The sequence below is a fragment of the Balaenoptera ricei genome, chromosome 6, assembly GCF_028023285.1.
Source record: "Balaenoptera ricei isolate mBalRic1 chromosome 6, mBalRic1.hap2, whole genome shotgun sequence".
Taxonomy (NCBI): Eukaryota; Metazoa; Chordata; class Mammalia; order Artiodactyla; family Balaenopteridae; genus Balaenoptera; species Balaenoptera ricei.
The window spans coordinates 11,457,879-11,479,578 of NC_082644.1; the positions used below are offsets into that span (position 1 = coordinate 11,457,879).

Below are 21,700 nucleotides of genomic sequence, written 5' to 3' on the forward strand. Positions count from 1 at the left end.
AATTTAGTTAAAGTGATGCGCTTAACTTCATAGAATGAAGTCGGTCAGATGAAGTTAAGAGAAATAGGTCAAAACTAAGTGCTGTGGGAACTTTCCTTGAGTCAGATAATTCCCACTTTACATCTGGAAGATATCTGAGGTTCAGAGGTTTGCCCAGTCTCACAGGTAATAATAGATGGCAGATCTTACGCAGAGAGGCATATTGCCTCCGGGGAATATCACAATTTACTCACTATATTCTAAACATTTTATGCCCATTAACTTATTTAACCCTGGCAAAATAGCCTGTGAATTAGCAGCTCTATTCATCTTCATTTTACACCTAAGGTTAAGTCAAAATTTAATGAGCTCCTACTAAGTGCCAAGTACCGTAACTGGCTCAGTGAACGCCTAGCTGTGAAGAAGGCAAAAGGTTTCTACTCAGGCAGGCCAGATGCGGGTAAAAGGAGGCAGATAAGACCAAGAGCTAAGCCTCAAGATTTGACCGCTCACGGGGTGGAGGTTCTGAAAATAAAGTCAGTGAATGACATTTTTCTCTTAGGAAGACGGAGTTTCCCCGCAGTTTTCCAATCACCTATCATCCTGACTCCATCCTCTTTCCCCTCAACCCCCTAGTAAACTGAGCTCCCAGCGGGCCGACGGGGGGAGCCCGCCAGGATTGAAGACGGCGCCGGCAGCCGGCGTTATGACGCTGCCCGACGTCCGCCGGAAGTGCACGGAGGAGTTCCGGGGGACGCGGCCTCCGCGCTTCCGGTATCTTGAGCTTCCGGAGCTGAGTGCCGCTGCTCGGCGCTGGAGTCGCCGTGCCGCCGCCGGGATCATGGTGTTCTACTTCACCAGTAGCAGCGGTGAGTGGGCGCCGAGACCTCCCGGGTCCCTGCTCGACCGCGGGGCTCCGAAGCCGAGACCCCCAGGTCGCCGCTGAGCCTGGTCCTTGAGCGCCTCCTCGGCAGTGGGTGCCTCTTCCCGCGTTCTCATGGTCCCCCCACCGTGTCTGTCCCAGTTCCCCCCGTGCGCCCCCTCGTCAGGGCCTGCGGGCGCGTAGAGGCACCATCCCCCTTGCTGTCTTTGCCTCCGGGAGTTGTTCTTTTCCCTCAATCAGAAAGACCTGTCGCTACCTGGAATTGGACAGTTTGTGGACTTTTTCGCACCCCTATCCTAAGTCTTCCCTTCCCCACCTACCCCCGTAACCTTTAATCTTGCTAAGCCCTGGTAATTACCCGCATAGAGAAAGAAAGGAGACATCTGCCAACAACTCTGCCTTATAGGAAGTGCGCCTTAGCCTTCTAGGAAAGGGTTATAGGGCCTGGATGTTACAGAAAGCCATAAAAAGACTCTGGAATGGCGATAAAGCCACTCACTGGGCAGAGTTGATGTCCCAGATCTTGAAAAGTGACATGATAATGTTTCTGATTTGTCTTTGGCAGGCAAGGAAAGGGTGTGTTTAGTTCCCAGGAAATACTGTGTCTTCATTTCTCTGCTTATGTTGTTCCCTTTGCCTATAATCAGCCCCCCAGTTAGCTGCTTCTCCCCTGAGACAGCCCTCGCCCATCTTTTCCAGATGCCTTTCCCACCTTGTCGCCACCCCAGGATTGCTTAGATATAACTCTTCGGGGATCCCCTTAACACCCATGTATGCCTTTGGCATTGCACTTGTCATATGATATTAAACTCTGTCTGCTTGAGATAGAGTGTAAGCCCCTTGAGGGCAGGGAGGGGATCTCCTGGTTTCTCTAGTGTAGTGCCTGGCTCGTAATAGTTACTCAATAAATACTTATTGAATAAATGAATGGTATTTTTTGACTTCTAGCACACTCTATTCTGTTGCTACTGTCTCTGCCTACTTGTTAAAGGTGAGATTTAAGTGAAACTAGCTGCGCAGTTTTGTGTGGGTTTGAATAGAGTGGTACTTGCTTTTTAGAGATGAGAATGCTGAAGCCCAGGGAAGTTGTAACTCACAGACCCCCTCCCCTGCTACTCCATCATACTATCACATCTCATTTTTCTCAGTAGTTTAGGCTTCCACGGTGTACCATAAGCTATTTCTCTGTCTCTATAGGCTTAGTTTAAAATTACTAGAAACAAAATTCAAACTAGCCTGAAAAATCATTATAGGCCCCTAATAGCATTTTCATCCTCCCTCTGTCCTGTCCTGCCCCTCCAGATAACTGGAGTGTCTCTTTGTAGCTTCTCATGAGAGTCCCTGACAACATAGTTACCTGTACAAGTCCAGCAATGGAATGAAAACTACAGGCAGGCCATATAGGTACTAAATGTATTTTATGCTGGCTGCTTTATTCTCCTTAAAGTGATTCTAAATTCCTTGAGCGCTAGTCATACACACGCAGGTGCCCTTAATAGAACAGAGTGCTTCAGTTGATTTGTGGATCATATTTTTCTCATTGGCTTCCATTATAACATCAGAATTGCTTCCTGTCAGAAAAACATTTGGTCTCTAAGTCTAATAAATCTGCACTTGTGCAGCTTTTAAAATTGCAAAGTTAATGGAAAAATTATAACTTCCAGTAAGATAGTAGTAAAACTTTATATATCCTAGTACAGAAAACAACTTGAACATACAGAATCTGCAGGAAATGACTTCGTATAGATAGCTAAGCTTTTCAAGCAACTGATGGTTTACTGCAAAAAAACTTTTTTAAAAAATGGGTTGAAAATCTCAATAGGAAGTTTTTGCCTTCCCTTTTAAAATTAGTATCTCTAAAATCTGCTTAGTTTTATTCTTTCATGTTCTCATAATAGAATAATGAAACATTAGCCTTGCTATATTTCCAGTGTCAAACTTAAGCCCCTCTGATTTATGGACCCACAAATTACCTGTGCATGGCTCATTAACTTCACTTGTACTTTTAGTACCTTTTACTAGCATCTGTCTCAAGATAGGTTGTTCTATAAATTATGAGATTATCACAGTGCCTCTAAAGTTGGTCTGGTTGCTACACCTGTATCAGGTATCTTCAAGATAACTAGTTCCCATACTAATCAACCTTAATATTTGGGTGAGAGTAACAAAAATACTAGAATAATTCAGTATAATAATGATCAAATGTCATTTCTAAGGTAAACCATACCTAGAATATTCTTTTTGATTTACGGTAGTGGTTCCTAATGCTGACTTCACGTTAGAATCACTGTAAAAAGAGATCTTTTGCAAAACCCCAATCCCCAGAGATTTGGATTTGGTTGGTCTTAGGTGGAGCTGGGGCAAAATTAGGTGATTCTAATGTGTAAACAGGGTTCAGAGCCACTGATTAGAAGAAGCTTGAGAGCCAGTGTTTCCCCTGAATGTGATAGGGAGCTTCTTATAATTTGCAGCACACCTAGGACATAACTAAATCAAATTATGAAAAATAAAACTTGCCTAAGTATAGGAACCTATTTTTAAATGGTTGAGGTGAAGAGTTTCGGTCGTTGTTTTTTTAAAACTATTTTGAAGAAGGCAAAAGTATAGGACTGAACTGGAATTGCGTTGAACTAAATCCTGAGAAAGTAGGAAAGTAGCCATTTTTAATGAGGGTTGGTAAACCTTCTCCAGATGGTCAGTATTTTAGAGTTTGTAAGCCACGTACGGTCTCTCTAGCTTATTCTTCTTCATTTTGCTTTTTTCAACCCTTTAAAAATGTAAAAATCATTCTTAGCTCAAGGGCTGTCCAAAAACAGGGCTGGATTTGGCCTACCGGCCATGAATGTTTTGCCAACCCCTAATAAGCACTTGTCACTTGTTTTTCCCATCAGACAGTTGTGTCGGTGTTGAAGTTATCTAACTATTCTTATTTTTGTTTTGTCTTAGTTAACTCATCTGCTTACACTATTTACATGGGAAAGGATAAATATGAAAGTAAGTTTTCAAAAGCATTTGATTTTGAAATTTCCACCAGGTAAGTGTTAATTGCCTTTTCTCCCAATGGTTTGTTGGATATGAGTTTTCAAGTAACTACTAACTAACCAGTTATAAGGAATTCCAAAGGATTAACTTCCTTAGAATTTCATTATATCAGATAATAGTTGAGCTAATTGGACCACCTGTGGCTGATTAGAATCTTTACAAAGAGTTTTGTGGTATCGTTTGATTTAGGGGTGACAGGAATTAGAGGTTAACTTGTGCCGGTTTTCATTAAATAAAAATAATCTGTGGCTTGGACTTTGAAAAGATCATTTTCTGTACATTTTTACCTTGTTTAAGAAACATATCTTGGTTGTTTTGAGGCAGAAGATGGTTCTTTTTGAGTTGAAATGTTAACAGTGCTTTCTTGACCACTCTCAGAATGAAACACGTTATCTCATACTGTGCACATTCCTATGACTAAATGATATAAACATTCACCTAACTAAAACAAAAATTTACCAAAAAATACCCATACTATTTTCTGTGCCCTCTATTTTCTGTTTTATCTCATTTTTAAAAAGCTAGTCTTAACCTGCTAAATTAATTTTATGACTCACTAATGAATTTGATATAAAGTTTACAAGAAAAACACTGATTTAGGGATCACCTTTTTGACTGCACGAGTGGCGGGGGGCGCCAAAAGGGAACTGTAGTTTTCTTGATCAAGAGAGCAGGGAGGAGGACTTCCCTGGTAGCACAGTGGTTAAGAATCTGCCAGCCAGTGCAGGGGACACGGGTTCGAGCCCTGGTCCAGGAAGATCCCACATGCCGCGGAGCAACTAAGCCCGTTTGCCACAACTACTGAGCCTGTGCTCTAGATCCCGCGAGCCACAACTACTGAGCTTGCACGCCTAGAGTCCATGCTCTGCAACAAGAGAAGCCACCACAATGAGAAGCCCGTGCACTGCAATGAAGAGTAGCCCCCGCTCTCTGCAACTAGAGAAAGCCTGCGCGCAGCGATGAAGACACGACACAGCCAAAAATAAAAATAAATAAATTTATTTTAAAAAAAGAGAGAGAGAGCAGGGAGGTGACAGCACTGACCCTCACGGTGTGGGACACTGAGGTGAGGGAGGAAAGAACTGCAACAAGGGAGCGTGGAGAAAGTGACAGAATTCCTCTTCTTCAAGCTTGAAAAGCACAGCTACTCTTCTCTTGAGGGTAGCATCATGTTCTGGAAAAGACAGCTCTGAAGTCCGGCCAGTCTGGGTTAAAATCCCACCTCTTCAGCAAACTAGCCATAGTTACTTAACCCCTTTGAACCTCAGGGTTCTTAGATGTAAGAAGAGGATCCTGGGACGGTATCGGCCTTGCAGGGCTGTGAAGGTTAAATGAAAGAGTCTGGGGAGAGTGCCTGGCCCACGGTGGGCGCTCAGTAACTGATGGTTCTCTCTGGAGCTCTGGAGCTCCCCGAAGCCGCCTCCTTTCTGCCGTGGGAATACTCCAGACCTGGGTGACTCTGCCTCAGTAGTCTGAGAGCTGCCTGATTCACTTCAGTTACTTTTCTTTAACCCTCAGGTATTGCTTTTTTTTTTCCTTTTCTAGAACCATCGGTGTCTGTTCTAGGTGCAGTTTGTAACTGACAGTTTAAACTTGATCCTTTAAAAGAGACAGGTATAACATTCTTCAGTATGAGACACTTGCTTAATGAAATAAGGCCCCAGATTAAAAGATGTCAAAGAACAGTGATAAGTTATATATAACTTAGATATAACTATGTGTATAGTTTTATAAAAACATATATAGTTGTATGTATATGTATAGTTACACATGCTAAGTATATGTAGTTGGTGTATATACACATACATTACATAAAATATATATAATGTTATAAATATAATAATGTGATATAGTTATATAACTATATAACTATAAATCAGATCTATATAACAGTTTCAAACCCTGCTATAACCATAAGCAGAATCAGTATAAGCAAGACTGTCACATCCTAGCCAAGAGAAAAAACCAATAGCATAAAATAACTAATTTTTAAATGGTTTTTTCCTTATAATGAATTTATGCCATTGACTCTGGTTGTGACTTAATGGAGAAGCTGTCTGCAGTATATTAATACTTGAGTTTTATATTTCTCCTAGTAACCGGTGAATTGTCATGGATAACTTTTCTCATAGCGTCCTCCTGATGAACATAGCGGGGGAGGGGATACTGTCTCCCTATATTACATTGAACAGTAAGGCACAGTTATAGGAGTCCTAGTTATCTACAGTAGATATGGATCCAAACCTGACCAAATCTACTTTCCCTTCTACCACACGAAGGGTGTGAACCCAAGACTCAGGTTCCTGAGAGGCACCTAAAGCCGAGGTCGTGCGGGTTTTGCACTGTGCAGCCCTGGTGGGGCGGGGACGGCTTTATGTATGTATTACAGCGAAGGGCCGCTTTGATTCCGGTGCACACTGATGGGCTACCCTTGCTGCTGACGCAGGCAGCTGTGCCGGGGACATTCCCACCGTGTCTCTTTTCCCTTCCCTTGTAGTTTCCTGTTCTCTGGGGCTGGTCTGTGTGAGGCCATGTGCCAGCCTCTGAGTATCCAAAGAGGAAGACTGAGTCTGTGTTTTCACAGTGTTCATTTAGGTGGAGGCACATACAAAAACCAAATAGCGGTCAGTTTTGCTGTGAATATAAAACTGCTCTAAAAAATAAAGTCTATTAAACAAAAGTATGGGCAAAATGAAGTAATATTAATAGCAAACACTGTAGAAGTAGAGGGGGCAGAGAGTAAATGTGGTTAGGGAGAGCTGAGAAGCTTCGTGGAAGAGTGGGTTAGGATGGGCTAGAATGAATCCTTTAAACCTCCGTTGTAGGGATTTCTCTCTACAGATACAAATCTAGATACAGAGTTTATGTCTGCAGATGTAAATTTAGATTCTGTCTAGAGCCCACTGGAGTGGTGGTTTGCTGTCACTAAAGTATATGCAGGAAAAAAAATCTGTATGTAGAATACTTTTCCCCAGGCACTCTTAAGAGTCATCCAACTCTCTTAGTCTGCTTTGTAAGAACGGTATTACACTTTTAAGTTGCCTGTTCTCTAGCGCTCCTAGCACATCACGTTTACTTCCAATAGCCTTGATGACTTCAGGCTAAGGGCTGGATGGAACATAAATGAATTTTAAGTTGAATGAGTCCTTTCTCTAAAAAGCTTTCAGGTGTGTTCTTTTTATTAGCCAGCAGGTGTCACCAGGGAGCCAAACATTGCCCAAATGAGGAAAAGAGGTTTTTATAATTCCCTTTTTCTGATTTTTCTAATTACTTGTCGGCTATTTGCTCAGCTTCTTACTTAAGCTAGTAGAAAACCCTTCAGAAAACTCAGGGTGTCTGCAGTTGCTTAGAGTACCCTCATCCAAGAGGGTACTCTATCATCTTTTTGCTTTTCTGGAAAATAAATACCTCATTCAAGTTAGATAGATTATACTTGAGTACATTTTAAATCATCATATGTGACTCACTTTACCTTACAATTTTTAACTTTAGGTTTAATAATTTAAGTAATGCTTGTGTATTACTAATTATTAATATGGCTATTAGAGGTATATATTGAGATAACCTTTCTGTAGAGATATATATTATTAGCCTTAAAAATATACATACATAGGAGTTCCCTGGTGGTCTAGTGGTTAGGATTTGGTGCTTTCACTGCCATGGCCCAGGTTCAGTCCCTGGTCGGGGAACTGAGATCTTGCAAGCCATGTGGTGTAGCCAAAAACAAAAAAAAAAAACAAAACAAAAAAACATATATATGCATATGTTTTGAATGAATACTTCACCTTTTAGAAATACACCTTAAGGAAATAATCAGGAGTATGGACATTTTTATTTAAAAAGTATTTACTGAAGCATTTATAATTAGAAGCAATCCAAATGTCAACAACAGGAAAGTTTATCCATATGATAGAATCAAGTAGTCATTTTTTCCAAAGAACTTCTAAAATTTTTATTTTTATCTAACAAATATATAGTTCAAAAGTTCAAGTAATAACAGAATGCTTATAGTAAAAAACATCAGTTCACTACCCCATCCTTTTCAATACCCACGTTCTACCCTCAGAGACAGTTACTTTGACTTTTACCTATTTCTTCTATTTTTATTTTCATATGTGACAGAATTTTAGGTGTTTTTATTTTCTTTATATTTCTGGTGTTTGTTTTGTTCCCTAATTTTCTACAATTTTATAATTGAGAAGCTTTTTTTTTTTAAGATGTAAAATGCAGTCCACTGGTTTTAAAGTTGTAGCAAAACCATTTTAACATATAAGTATTGTTATAGTGAATCAGTTTTCTAAGACATTATCTAACATCTCAGTTGCTCTGATTTGCCAGTGTTAGTTTTATCTTCAAATAGAAATATCTTTGAACTTTAGATTATAAGTGTTATACAAAATTATAATGATTATAATTGTCCAATTGTAAAAACTATTAAAAAAAATGTTCTGGTATTTTCAAGCATCAAAGCCTCTTTGAATTACTCTTTATTAAGGGAGAGAAAAAGTTTTGTGGAAAAGATTGGTTTTTTTTTTTCCCTTCCCAACTTACGATAAACTTTGGCATATTTCATTTAACCTTCTCTTTATTTTTTTATTTTTTATTTTTTTATCAGAAAATAATCCTACCACTCTCTGAAAAAGTTGCCATCATGTTTTTTTTTTAGCAGTTTCTTTTTTTTAATTAATTTATTTATTTTTGGCTGTGTTGGGTCTTCGTTTCTGTGCGACTGCTTTCTCTAGTTGCGGCAAGTGGGGGCCGCTCTTCATCGTGGTGCGTGGGCCTCTCACTATCGTGGCCTCTTGTTGCGGAGCACAGGCTCCAGACACGCAGGCTCAGTAATTTGTGGCTCACGGGCTTAGTTACTCCGTGGCATGTGGGATCTTCCCAGACCAGGGCTCGAACCCGTGTCCCCTGCATTGGCAGGCAGATTCTCAACCACTGCACCACCAGGGAAGCCCCTAACCTTCTCTTTAAAACATGTTTTTAGTTTTGTTTTATTTAAAAATTTAAAAATTATTTTTATTGAAGTATAGTTGATTTAAAATATTATATTAGGGAATTCCCTGGCGGTCCAGTGGTTAGGACCTAGCGCTTTCACTGCCAGGGCCCAGGTTCGATCCCTGGTCGGGGAACTAAGATCCCTCAAGCTGTGCAGCATGGCCAAAAAATAAATAAAAGAACCAAAGAATACTTTTAAAACTGACTTAAAATTAAAAAAATAAATAAATAAAATATTGTATTAGTTTCAGTGTACAACATACTGATTCAGTATTTTTATAGATTGTACTGTACTCCATTTAAAGTTATTACAAAATAATGGCTGTACTTCTCTGTGCTGTACAATGTATCCTTGTTGCTTATTTATTTTATACATAGTAGTTTGTATCCCTTCAGACCTTCATTTCTCTTTTCTTTCCTTTTCTTTGTTCTCTTCTGTCTCTCTGCAGATGAAGATCTGATAAAGTATGGCTGGCCTGAAGATATTTGGTAAGTAGCAATTTTGGTTCTGCTTTTTATGGATCATTATTTACTTTCTTAGACTTGACCAACCACCTGACTCCTATGATTAAAACTAGAACTCATGCTTTGCGTTTTGTCTATGAATGTTCAGTGGTAAATAGCTGCCAGCCAGCTCCCTTCGTTTATAATTACCACGTTAACTGGGAATGAGGTCTTAGGGCTAGATCTCGGGCCTCACTGCAAAGGTCTCAGGAACATAGGCTTGCTTTTACCTCCTGTGTGTCTCCTCGTAGTAGGTTACTGAGACCACTGCACTTAACACACTCAGAGCACTCTTTTTGAGTGGATGGATGCAGGCTTCACAAGAAGCAGTGAAGAAAATAGACACAAGCTTCCATGTCGTTGGAATAGGTAGAGCATCTGACCAGATCCAGCTTTAAAGAAAACACAGACTGGCTTCCCATTGTCTTCTCAACAAAGAGTTTAACCCTGGCTTGATCCAGCCCCTATCCCTTCTTTCTAAAAGAATTTATGGAAATTTCAAAAATTATAATATATTCTTTCTTAGCCTCCTTCCAAGATAATTTTATTTTGCTGCTTGCCAAACCCATTCTAAAAAAACAACAAAACAAATGCAGAAAAAAAACCCTTCATTTTAGTTGAATTCTTTTCTTTTTCTAACTGCCTTGGGATGCCATATGGGCTTTTCTACAACTCAAACCCAAAACCTGTGAGGAGTTCATGGATTCCTGCTACTTTCTTTTTCTTTCATGTAATGCTCTCATACTCAGTTTGCTTTCTTTTTCTAGCTGCAGCTTCCACCACTCCCTCTGACCCTTGTGATGTCTCTCTCCTGGAGCCTAATTCTACCTACTATAGAGCGGGATATGGTCTCTACAACTCCTAACACCCCCCTACCAAATGCCGTCCCTGAGGAGAAGCACTTGGATCCCGTTGGCTTTAATGATAGTAGTAATGGACATTCACCAAACACATAACTGTAGGCCAGATCCTGTGGAGTGTTTACCTCCACTAATACATTTCACTTCACTACAACCCTGTGAAGTAGTTACCAATATCATGCCCATTTTTCAGATGAGGAAACTCAGGCTAAGGGAAACTGAACAGATCCACTCGGGTCGTTGCTGGCCCCCAGCCAGCTCGAGTTCTAGATCCTTGTTTCTGTCTTCCCTCAGGCTATTTGGGCCCAGATCCTTCACTTAATTTCCTATAGTGACAGAGCTTAGGCTGCCACTTTTTAGAAGAGTTGACTGATTTTCAGTAAGATGTGCAGCATTGGGCATCTGGTAGGAAGGATATTGCCCGGAGACTAACTTAAGCTACTCCCTAGATGTAGCCATTCTCGGAACCCCCGGGCCTACCTGCAGGAGCCCACTGAAGGGCGCCTCTCTGGCTCCAGCCTACCTCATTGTGAAAGAGCCGCTTCCTGACCCCGTGGAAGTACTTCCCTGTCTGTTTGCCCTCTCTGAAGTCCACACTCCAGGAACCAAGAGGCACTAGAAACCTGAGGAAGTTTAAAGGTTTTTTTTATCAGCCCCCTGTTCCAGCACAGCGACCCATCTTCTGAACTCAAATATGTCATCAAGGTAGACACTGCTTGGTGCCCCCATACCTCAGGTGGGCAGGTTGCACTGCTCAGGGCTTCTGCACTGGGTGCTGCTTACCTTCCTAGGACCCTTGACTATAAGCTCTACTCCCCTGCCTCCCCCGCCCACCCCAGGACAGTGATCCATCGGGTTTGTTTACTACTCTGTCCCACTACCTAGCGTAGGACCTGGCACATAGTAATGTTCAATAGATGTGGACTTTCTAATTGACTAGCTCTCTGCCTGTCTGGAAATGATCTCTGCTGGACATTTCTTCACAGTAACTGCATTCTGGTCATCTCCATTTTGAGTACCTGTCACCCTTGGCTGGATTATTTCAGTTGTCCTTATGGCCCCAAAGATCTCCAGATCTGTCACACAAGAGATAAGGATGATCACACCTGTTATGCAGTTACCTGCTGTAAGGTTTGGGGCAGAAATACCTGCATAGGAAAGGTTACATACTCAGATGCACCATGAAAGTCAGTTCACTACAGCCTTTTACTTGACATTTAAAAAAAAATTAAGTGGAAGAGAAATTTCCAATTTACAACCTACACCTCATGTATTATGACTTGGGTTTTTCGTTTCGTTAAGGTAGACTTCTGGAAGGCACTTACCAGACTGGTGTCTATAGCTGCCCGATAGCCATTTCGACACTCTTTAATCTTGAGATTTAATGTCTGTTGTCGGAAGTGATTGACTTTTACTTCCAGAAGCTATTCTAGGTCAGATGTGAGCTGGCATAGCCCTAAATTTCAAGACCTGTTACAGTTAATAAACTGTCAATCCTGGAAACATTCCTGGGTGTGCAAAGAATGAGTCAGTTGATCTACATTCCAGGGCAGATTTTCAACCTGGAACTTAACCTCTGGGAATGCCAACATCTAAGTTTATACCAGGAAACCTCCTAAGGTGCTTTTAAGCAAAGAATTTTTCTAGGCTTAAATGAGAATGGAACTAAATTCATTTTAAACAAAGGAAAATACAGAGTGTGCGTTCACTGCTTCCATACCCCTAATGAGTAGTATTTCTAGAGACCCCACTTTAAGGAGTTAAACGACCCAGCTTGGGGTCCCGTGCATCTCTACATTCTCAGGTCAGGGATGCTCATGTTTCTAGTCTCTGCATTCAATAAAGAGTAATAGTGATTAAGCAGGGAGAGGAAGGTAACAAGGAAGAGAGGTAACTAGGGAACTAGTGGGCATAATTTAAACTTGGAGTGAGCATTTTGGGAGGTTTGGAAGGTTTTTTAAGGAAACTCACTCAAAATAGTTTGTTTACAGAACTGACTTTTTTGTTCGTTTTACATTTGAACCAAAGCGCCGTTGGGACATGCATTCCCTTTGCACTTTGTAGAGGTGTACCTACAAGCCTGAAGTTGGTGTAGATCAGCAGTGATATTCCTGGGTGTGTTTTAGTACTTTGACTGCCTATGTATGAACCCAGTGTTTATAGACATGGAATTACTTGTGTATGTCTTTTGATAAAATTCCACATCAGAGACCTTTAAGGAAAATCAGAATACAATCAAGCTACTATGGGTATGTAGGAAAGAGTTGTTGTAAATAGAGAACTTAAAACAAATTGGAATGGGAGAAGTTTTCTCAATTGAGCCTGCTTACTAATGGGGTATTTTCCTAAGATTCTGAAACAGAGTAGTGAGGTATAATTTCCAGATTTTCAAAAAACACATTTTCTGGCTGGAAAATGCCAAGCTGAAGATGATAATCAGTAGGAATCTCTTACGTGGGAATGCAAATAAGTAAATGAACCAGCAGAAGAAAAATAAATCAAACTAAGATGTTATATTCATCTCTGGCTATCACTAATGGTTAGGAATAAAACCTAGAGTCATCATAGACTGCCAAAAATGTGTAAAAATTTTCTTTATCCAAAGTGACTAGCAAGATGCTTGACCTTTTTAAAGAGGGCATGAGAAACAGCAAACCTTGACCTTTATATAGAATCACACTGCCTACATCTTGGACCAGGTATGAGTGTGTAACCATTTGCAGCTCTAAAAAATCCATTAATGCTAAGAAAATGTCTAAAGAAATATGTAATGGGACGTGACGTTGCCTCCTTAGGATTTTACTGAACATTCCTCAGTCTGGAAAGGAAAGGACTAAGGAAGAGATGAGTAAAGTTAACAGAAATCACAAAGTGACAGTCATGTGTTACCATTGTTTGCTAGCATTCTGGAGGCCTCTCTGGGTGTTGGAAAGAGCGGTCAACTTCATTTGGTGAATTGTAAATATGAAAAACTTAAAATCCCCAAATGTTGGACTAGGTGAAAAAAGAAGTAAGTTTTAAAAGATTTAATTAAATTGGTGAATGATAGAGCCTTAATGAAAGGTAAATTTAGGATACTGGGGTGAGAGGGTATTCTGAATATTTTTAGGACAGCGTCATAAAGGGCAATCACCATGCTTTCCCAGGAGACGCGTATTAGTGTCATTGTCAGAGGTAAGGCTGGATGAATTGTTGGTCTGACCCATTTGGTGATGTGGTCTGCTTACTGCTTCAGTCCTCACCTGACTCTTCCATCTCTGTGATTGACATTCTCTTTGGATTGTTTTGCCATCGCTTGAAACTCAGGATTTCCCAAACCAAACCTGTCATCTTTTTGCCAAACTGGCTCCCTCTCCAACTGTAAGATGTTACTGTCAGTGGTCCTGTGAGTCTCCCAGGCTTGCAACCCTGGAGTCTTGCTGACTTCTTTCATTCCCTTCTCTTCTCACCTAAAATTCCTTCCCCGTGTTTGCTCTGAGTCCCGTGGTTCAGCTTGGGACCCACCAAGTCTCAGTTCATCAATGAAGCCTTGGGTCACTGATAGCTCTTTCTCGCTTCAAAAATCACCCTTCCCTGGGCTTTTAACATTCATTGCCTCCTGTACTCATCTTGATACTTAGTCTCACACAGCTGCAGAACTTTCCGTGTTCTTCTCACGTCTCCCAGTGGATAGTGAGCTCTCTGGAGGCGGTGACTGTTTTCTGCCCCCATAGTGCTCAGTGTGCAGTCGGCACTGAATTAATATTTTTGGATTGGAATGCTTTAAATGCAGGTGGCCTGAGGAGATGGTTATCTTGTACCTCTTGCTAAAAGTGGTTTTCATTCTTTGTAGGTTTCATGTGGACAAACTCTCTTCGGCTCATGTATACCTTCGATTACATAAGGTAACTGGATTTAAACATGGATTTGTGACTTTTTCTGTAGTGATGAGCATCCTATCTTGTCCTCCATCCTTTTTTTTTGGCAAATAAATTGTTTAGAGTAATAAATATGTACAAAAGTCTACAAATTAGCAAATGAAGAGATGTCTTCCCCCAACCCAGGAAACCACTAAGGGCAATTCTGGTGATTTTTGAGGCTTGGAAGGGGACACAGCACATATTTCCCAGATAGAAGCACTGCCTTGTCCTGCCAGCTGAGGTGTGCTGTGTGTCACCTCTCTCTCTCCCTGTCATTTCAGTTGACACTACTGGACTTTGTCTTCTTCTAGGAAGATCATGTTGTAGTTCCTTTTTCTCAGACTCATGTGATTCTCCTGCCTCACCAAGGGCATATGTTCCTAGTTATCAGGGGTTGCTTTGGGAGGTTTAAAACAGCATTATCCTAGTAAAGGGAAAAGATTTAATGTTCCCTAGTCACATAAAACCACTGTTTTTCCAATCTGTCTTTATATCCATCTATTGTATTTTGTGTAGTTGAATTATAGGGTATGGATAATTGTTATGTGTATTTTTTAAAATATTTATTTTGGAATGATTTTAGATTTACAGAAAAGTTGCAAAGGTAGTACAAGTTCCTATATACCCCATGTCCAGTTTTCCCCATTGTTAACATCTTAACATTACCATGGTAAATTTGTCTGAACTGAGAAGCCAGAACTGATGCATCACTATTAACTAACCTCTGGACTCTATTTGGATTTCTCCAGTTTTTCCATTAATGTCCTTTTTCTGTTCCAGGATCTGGTCCAGCGTCACACATTGCATTTTAGTTGTCATGTCTGCCTAGTCTCTGGTCTGTGACAGTTTGTCACTCTTTCCCTGTTTGTCATGACCTTGACAGTTTGAGAAGTACTGATCAGGTCATGACTAGACTGGAGTTACGGGTTTGGGGGAACAATAGCACAGAGGTGAAGTGCTCTTATCCCATCATGTCAGGGGTATATGCATTAATAGGACTTCGCACTGATGGTGTTAACCTTGATCTCCTGGCCAGGGTAATGTTTGTCAGGGTTTTTCACTAGAGAGTTGCTCTTCTCCCCACATACTTTATTATTTGGAAGCAAGTCACTAAGTCCAGCCTGTACTCAAGGGGGAGAGCTCCACGTCCTGGCGCGGGGAGTACCTGCATATATTGTTTGGAATTCTTCTGTAAGGAATTCATCTCTTCTCTCCTATGTATTTAATTCAGTCATTTACTTATATCAGTATGGACTCACACATTTACTTTTTACTTTGGGTTGTAATCCAGTACTGTGTCATTTTGTTGCTAAAATTGTCCCTGCTTTGACTCTTCCAGCTTGGCTCTTGTGTTCCTTTGACGTGCTCCTGTCATTTTACTTTCTGAGCACTTCCTTACTTTCTGACACTCAATATGCTCCAGACTCATCTTGTGTTTTCCCTGCTCCAGCTCTAGGATCAGCCGTTTCTCTGAGGAACTTTGGTTTCTTTTATTGGGAAATGGTATTTAGAAATCAAGACCTGGACTCTGGGTGTGCTCATTGCTGCTACAGTATCATTGCTTCTAGGCCCTCTCATGTGACAGAGCTAGGAAATAGGTGTATGTATACTAACCCGTGTGAGTAATTCGTATGCATAATTTTTTCTGTATCTGCAGTAAGCTAAACATGACTGGTGTCTCTGATGAACCCGTTACTACAGGGGCCTTTCTCACATTCCTTCCTTGCTTAGCTATTACTTCCTTCTCAGACAGTGGGAAGCCTGGCTCCCACCATCCACCATCATTTGCTTATTTGAATCCAGTATATATGGAAGTGGTTTCAGATTTGTTAGCCTGTATCCCCATAAGAAACAACTTTATCAACTAAAGTACAGTGCAGTTACAGTTTCCATTCAAAATGCTGTTTTTCAAAGTTACTTGTCAGCTGCTCCCCGCCCTCCCCACCTCATGCCTTTCAGTGATGTCTGTCACACACTTAGGTTCTTTTGTCTCAGTCTGCATTCCACCTTGGCTTCCCCTGGTTGATTGTATTACTTTTTTTTTTTTAACACATTTTTATTGGAGTATAATTGCTTCACAATGCTGTGTTAGTTTCTGTTGTACAACAAAATGTATCAGCCATATGCGTACACATATCCCCATATCCCCTCATCCCCTCCCTCTTGAGCCTCCCTCCCGCCCTCCCTCTCCCACCCCTCTAGGTGGTCACAAAGCACCAAGCTGATCTCCCTGTGCTATGTGGCTGCTTCCCACTAGCTATCTGTTTTACATTTGGTAGTGTATATGTCCATGACACTCTCTCACCCTGTCACATCTCACCCCACCCCCTCCCCATATCCTCAAGTCCATTTTCTACATCTGCGTCTTTATTCCTGTCCTGCCCCTAGCTTCTTCAGAACCTTTTTTTTTTTTTTAGATTCCATGTATATGTGTTAGCATACGGTATTTGTTTTTCTCTTTCTGACTTATTTCACTCTGTATGACAGACTCTAGGTCCATCCACCTCACTGCAAATAAGTCAATTTCGTTTCTTTTTATGGCTGAGTAATATTCCATTCTATATATGTGCCACATCTTCTTTATCCATTCATCTGTCGATGGACATTTAGGTTTCTTCCATGTCCTGGCTATTGTAAATAGTGCTGCATTTACGCTGGTACATGTCTCTTTTTGAATTATGGTTTTCTCAAAATGGATTAAAGACCTAAATGTAAGACCAGACACTGTAAAACTCTTAGAGGAAAACATAGGAAAAACACTCTTTGACATAAACCACAACAAGATCTTTTTTGACCCACCTCCTAGAGTAATGAAAATAAAAACAAAAATAGACAAATGGGACCTAATTAAACTTAAAAGCTTTTGCTTTTAATCAAAGGAAACCATAAACAAGACAAAAAGACAACCCTCAGAATGGGAGAAAATATTTGCAAATGAAACAACGGACAAAGGATTAATCTCCAAAATATATAAACAGCTCATGGAGCTCGATATCAAAAAGATTGTATTACTTTTAAAGTGACAGTTTACAGACTTTTTCACGTTACTGCATTATTTTCATATTTATTGTTTTGACTGGCTGCTTTGAGTTGATAATATGCCACAGTTAATTTGAAAGCTCCCTTGTCAGAATATAAGTTGTTTACAGTTTTCAGCATTATGAATCCCCAACAAGAAATATTTTCTTAATGAACTACTTTCTATTTTTCTTTTCTTTTCTTTTTTTTTTTTTTAGAGTAGTTCTCAGAAATGAAATTACTGGGTCAAAAGATATAAACATTTTGATAACTCCTTTTATGCCAGATTGCCCTTTGAAAATATTATGCTGGTTTAAAATGCTACCTGATATATATATATATAGGTTTTCCAAAAACTTTTTGGGGTTTTATAACTTCAGAAAAATAGCAACCTTTTGACCATTTTAATAAATACAAGATACTACTTCATTATGCTTATAATATTTACTCCTTAATTTACTAACAAGGTAAAACGTTCTACCACATCTTTACTTATTCTATTTATATTTTTGAGAACTGTGTTGTAAAAAAAAAAGAAGATTGTGAACTCTTTGCTGGAACAAAATTCTGAATTTTCCTAGGCAACTTCTTGCCATTTTGGAACTATTTTAAGTCTAGAGAAAATAAAGTATGGTGTTCCCAACTTTCCTTTTGGTTCAGATTAAATTTTTTCCTTTGGGTTCTGCTGCATCAGAAAATGGAAATAACGGTGGGTAGTCCCAAGTTCACATTGCCACCAGTTAGAACTTGTTTGAACAGGAGTTTGATTTCATTTTCTTTTGGAAGCACATAATGTGCTAGATAAAAATATGTGCTCCTTGCGGAACTTTTACCTGGTTGATCTCCTGCAGTAAACGACATAGCCCTTTGTACTTAGTAGGTACCAAGTAAGTGTTGGAGATGCAGTGAGACTAAGTATAAGTAGTTCAGAACCCAAACTCTGGAGCCAGACTGCCAGCTTTGTATCCTGACCTTGCTGCTTACCAGCTGTGCGACTTTGAGCAAGTTATTCAGCTGTGCCCGTTTCCTCATCTGTAAAAGGGAGCTAACAGCCCCTGTCTTACTGGGTTGTGAGAATTAAATGAGCTAGCATAACTGAAGCATTTAGAATAATGCTTGGCACATGCTAAGCGCTATGTGTGTTCATTCTTTCTTTGTCAAGTTCAGGTGAATTCAGCCCAAGCCTTGAAGATCATGGATATTCAACAAGTGTGTTTTCCTAGGCTTATTTGATTTTTGAAAACCTATAGAAAAATCTCACTTATCAAGAGGTCGCTTATCTCATTAACACAGATGGCACAAAGCCCACAGTCAAAATTCTGGCCTTTACATATGGGAGTACCTTACACTCTCCATGCAGAATTTGTTTACTCTGACTTTATGCATAATGCTAAGCTGAATTCTTTTATTTTATTTGGTATGCTCATATTATATTAGAAGTAGCAAAACAAGAAGAGGCTGTTGCTTCAGGAATAGCAAGAAGGGATGTTGCGACATAGCCTGATATAGCAAGGACCAAGAAGCTGTACGTTTCCACAGAAACTCCATAAGCACCACACTCTGGGGCCAGTTGTTAGAGCGTGGCTTTAGTTAGTCCTGGGTTCATCTCTCAGCTCTGTCACTTACTAGATATTGGGGAGCTTGGCCTAGTTGCTTAACCTCTCCAAGCTTCATTTTCTTCATTGGCAAAGTGAACGTAGTACTATCCATTTCATATGGCCATTTATTTAGTGTACCTAGCACTCAGAAAGCAGATATTCAAAAAGTGGTAGCTATTGTTTTGTTTTTTAATTTTTTCTGTGATTTACTTAGTATAGGGTCAGTCAGCTTCTGTGTATTTTAGATGCCCCTGAAGGCATCACTATCACTATATTATAGCCTAGTGTAATGGTTGATATTCATGATGATGACATTGTGTTATCAAGATGGTAAATTCAGAATCCTCTATTTAAGTGGTCAGGGAATCTCACAGGATGAGATGTGGCGTTAAAGTAGTGACAAACTTAAATCACGTATTTTTTGGTCAAAATTTAGGTAATTGAGATTCCCATTTTGAAACATTTAAAATAAGGAAAAAAACAGAAACATAATGGAATAAACTTAATTTATCTCAAATATTTAGGTAGATAAAACATTTCATTCCCAGACAGAAGTGCTTCAGTAATCCCATGCCTAATAGCCAAGTGCTGAGTTGATTTCCACTAGCTCTTGCCTCAGATATTTTTGTTCTTTTGGAATGGCTTTGCTTATTCAGCTTAGACTTTGATACGGTATCTGTAAAGAGAATGAATCAGTATTTTTTCTCTTTTATGGTAGAAGGTTATATCTAACACACCAGGAGCTTGGTTCCTGACTAATTCTGAGGGTAGATGACCTACCAGATCATGGAGACCCAAAACTATAAGATGTCTCTTGAGAGGGAGTTTGTAGGGACCTCAGCTAAGAAGACTTCCCATTGCCAAAAATAGGCACCATTTCTCCACAAGGTTTCTAAAAGTAAGAAAGGGAAGAGGGAAAAATTACTCAGACATAAATACAGTTAATATTTTAGTGGTTTTCTTTCATACCCTGTTTTTTTCCCCACTTAATTAAGTCAGGATTTTCCATATTACTGCCTTCTCTTAAAGTAAACATTTCCACAATGGACTTCATTTTTCAGTGTTTTGAAATACAGTTGAAGAGCCCCTGCTTTTAATAAAATTGTGCCTAGTAAGGTAGCAAAGCCCTATAAAAGTGCTGCAGTATTGATCAGTAACAAGGTAGTGGACCATTTGGTTTATTCTTGTGTTTCAGGGGGAGAAAATAGAAGACATTCCAAAGGAAGTACTAATGGACTGTGCCCATCTTGTGAAGGCCAATAGCATTCAAGGTCAGTTTTCCTAGAGGTGTTTTCAGAATTAGCACTGCTTTCTCTGTGTCTGAAATGGATTACATCTTAGAGAACATATTACTGACTTTGGCTTGAGTCAAGGGAATGACATGTAATATGCCTTTCCCCTGTTTTGTTCTTTAAGGTGGCAGTTGCACTACCTGTCAGAGAACTGAAAGCCAACCTCCCTGCCCCTCTAATTTTCATGGCCCCATCTCAAGTCTTTTTTACCCTGTTTTCTTTACCTTGAATAGAAAATTGTCTAGGGCTTCCCTGGTGGCGCAGTGGTTAAGAACCCGCCTGCCAATGCAGGGAACACGGGTTTGAGCCCTGGTCTGGGAAGATCGCACATGCCGTGGAGCAACTAAGCCCGTGCGCCACAGCTACAGAGGCTGCGCTCTAGAGTCCACGTGCCACAACTACTGAAGCCCGTGCACCTAGAGCCCATGCTCCACAACAAGAGAAGCCACTGCAGTGAGAAGCCTGCACACCGCAACTAGAGAAAGCCCGCACACAGCAACAGACCCAATGCAACCAAAAATAAATAAATAATTTTAAAAAAGAAAAGAAAATTGTCTAGACCTGCCTACCCCTAAGGTTACTTGTAGAAAGACTTTTGGAAATTGCATTATGTTAATTGCCAAGCAAGAGATGTGTCTCATGGCTTTATTTGTAATGTTTGATGTGTTTGTTTCCATTATTTGTTACTAGATTCTAGAACCCAAGTCTCCCAATTACTCTTTCCTACTGTTTCTTTCTTTCCTTCTCTCCTTCCATACTTTCTTCTCCCTGTAAATTGTGAAGGTATCAAGTCTGTTGATCTTGTTATCTCCCAGAGAACCTTAAATAATATGTCTAGGGTGATGCATTAGAATCAGTATTTTTACAGTGCTCTCCAGGTGATTCTAATGTGCAAAGAGTGTTGAGACAGTTGGCCTCCATGTTTTAAGTAGGACCTGTAGTATTGGCCTTGGTGCTGGTTTAGTTCTACTGTACAAGATTTAATTTGTCAAGTCAGTATAGGTCAAGAAGGACAGTTAATGGAGTGGAGGTGGCAGTTATAAAGGGGAGCTGGGTGATGGTATTCTGCTAGGAATGAGCTAGTAGACTGGATTTTAGTTGTAGGACATGGACCTAGATAAGGTAGAGGTAAGTTTGGTTTGATATAAAGTTGAGGGGTGATCCAGAGGGTTCGGAAAAAATATGGTTTGCATAGAAGATAAGCATGGGGCAGACACAGAGCTGACAGCAGGTACCGGGAGCTGGTGATTATAGGAGAAGAGCTGGGCAGTGTGCTCCCTCCCCCATCACTTAGTCCGCGTTTTCCTGCATCTCACTCGGCAGCTTTACTGAATCAGGTGCTTAGTCAAAGAAACTGGAAGTCTTGTCTTACAGAGCCATTCATTTTCAACTCCACAAATCATTAAATTGCAGTTAGTTTTAGGACGTTCCATTTTTATGAGTAGAAGAAGAGCTCCTCAGATTTCCAGTTAAAATCTTTGGTTATGGAAAGAAAAATAATGAAAATTGAAACTACGTCATTATCCTCCTTCCTTGTGTGTTGCAACCTCTTTAATGTGTTTTTGTGCCCCTGGCTAGCAGATGTGAATTTATTAAAAGAGCTTTGGACTCATTATTCTTGGCC

The 21,700-nt window shown here is 40.2% G+C and overlaps 1 protein-coding gene across 5 annotated transcripts in view; it reads left to right on the forward strand.

Moving 5' to 3' along the window:
• The first annotated feature begins 736 nt into the window (after nt 1-736).
• The window catches only part of CCDC25 (coiled-coil domain containing 25), a 40,085-nt gene continuing 19,121 nt past the window's right edge, over nt 737-21,700 (forward strand). For 3 of the 5 annotated variants that reach the window (XR_009503962.1, XR_009503963.1, XM_059926840.1), the window contains exons 1-5: nt 737-848; nt 3,809-3,856; nt 9,355-9,394; nt 14,102-14,153; nt 19,980-20,055. Coding sequence is in view for 3 of the 5 variants with exons in the window: in XM_059926840.1 (XP_059782823.1) it covers nt 821-848; nt 3,809-3,856; nt 9,355-9,394; nt 14,102-14,153; nt 19,980-20,055 (244 nt within the window). In the remaining 2 variants the exon portion in view is untranslated. Of the gene's footprint in view, nt 849-3,808; nt 3,857-9,354; nt 9,395-14,101; nt 14,154-19,979; nt 20,056-20,309; nt 21,674-21,700 lie in introns of those variants that run through there. The other 2 variants (XM_059926842.1, XM_059926841.1) reach the window with 2 other exon arrangements.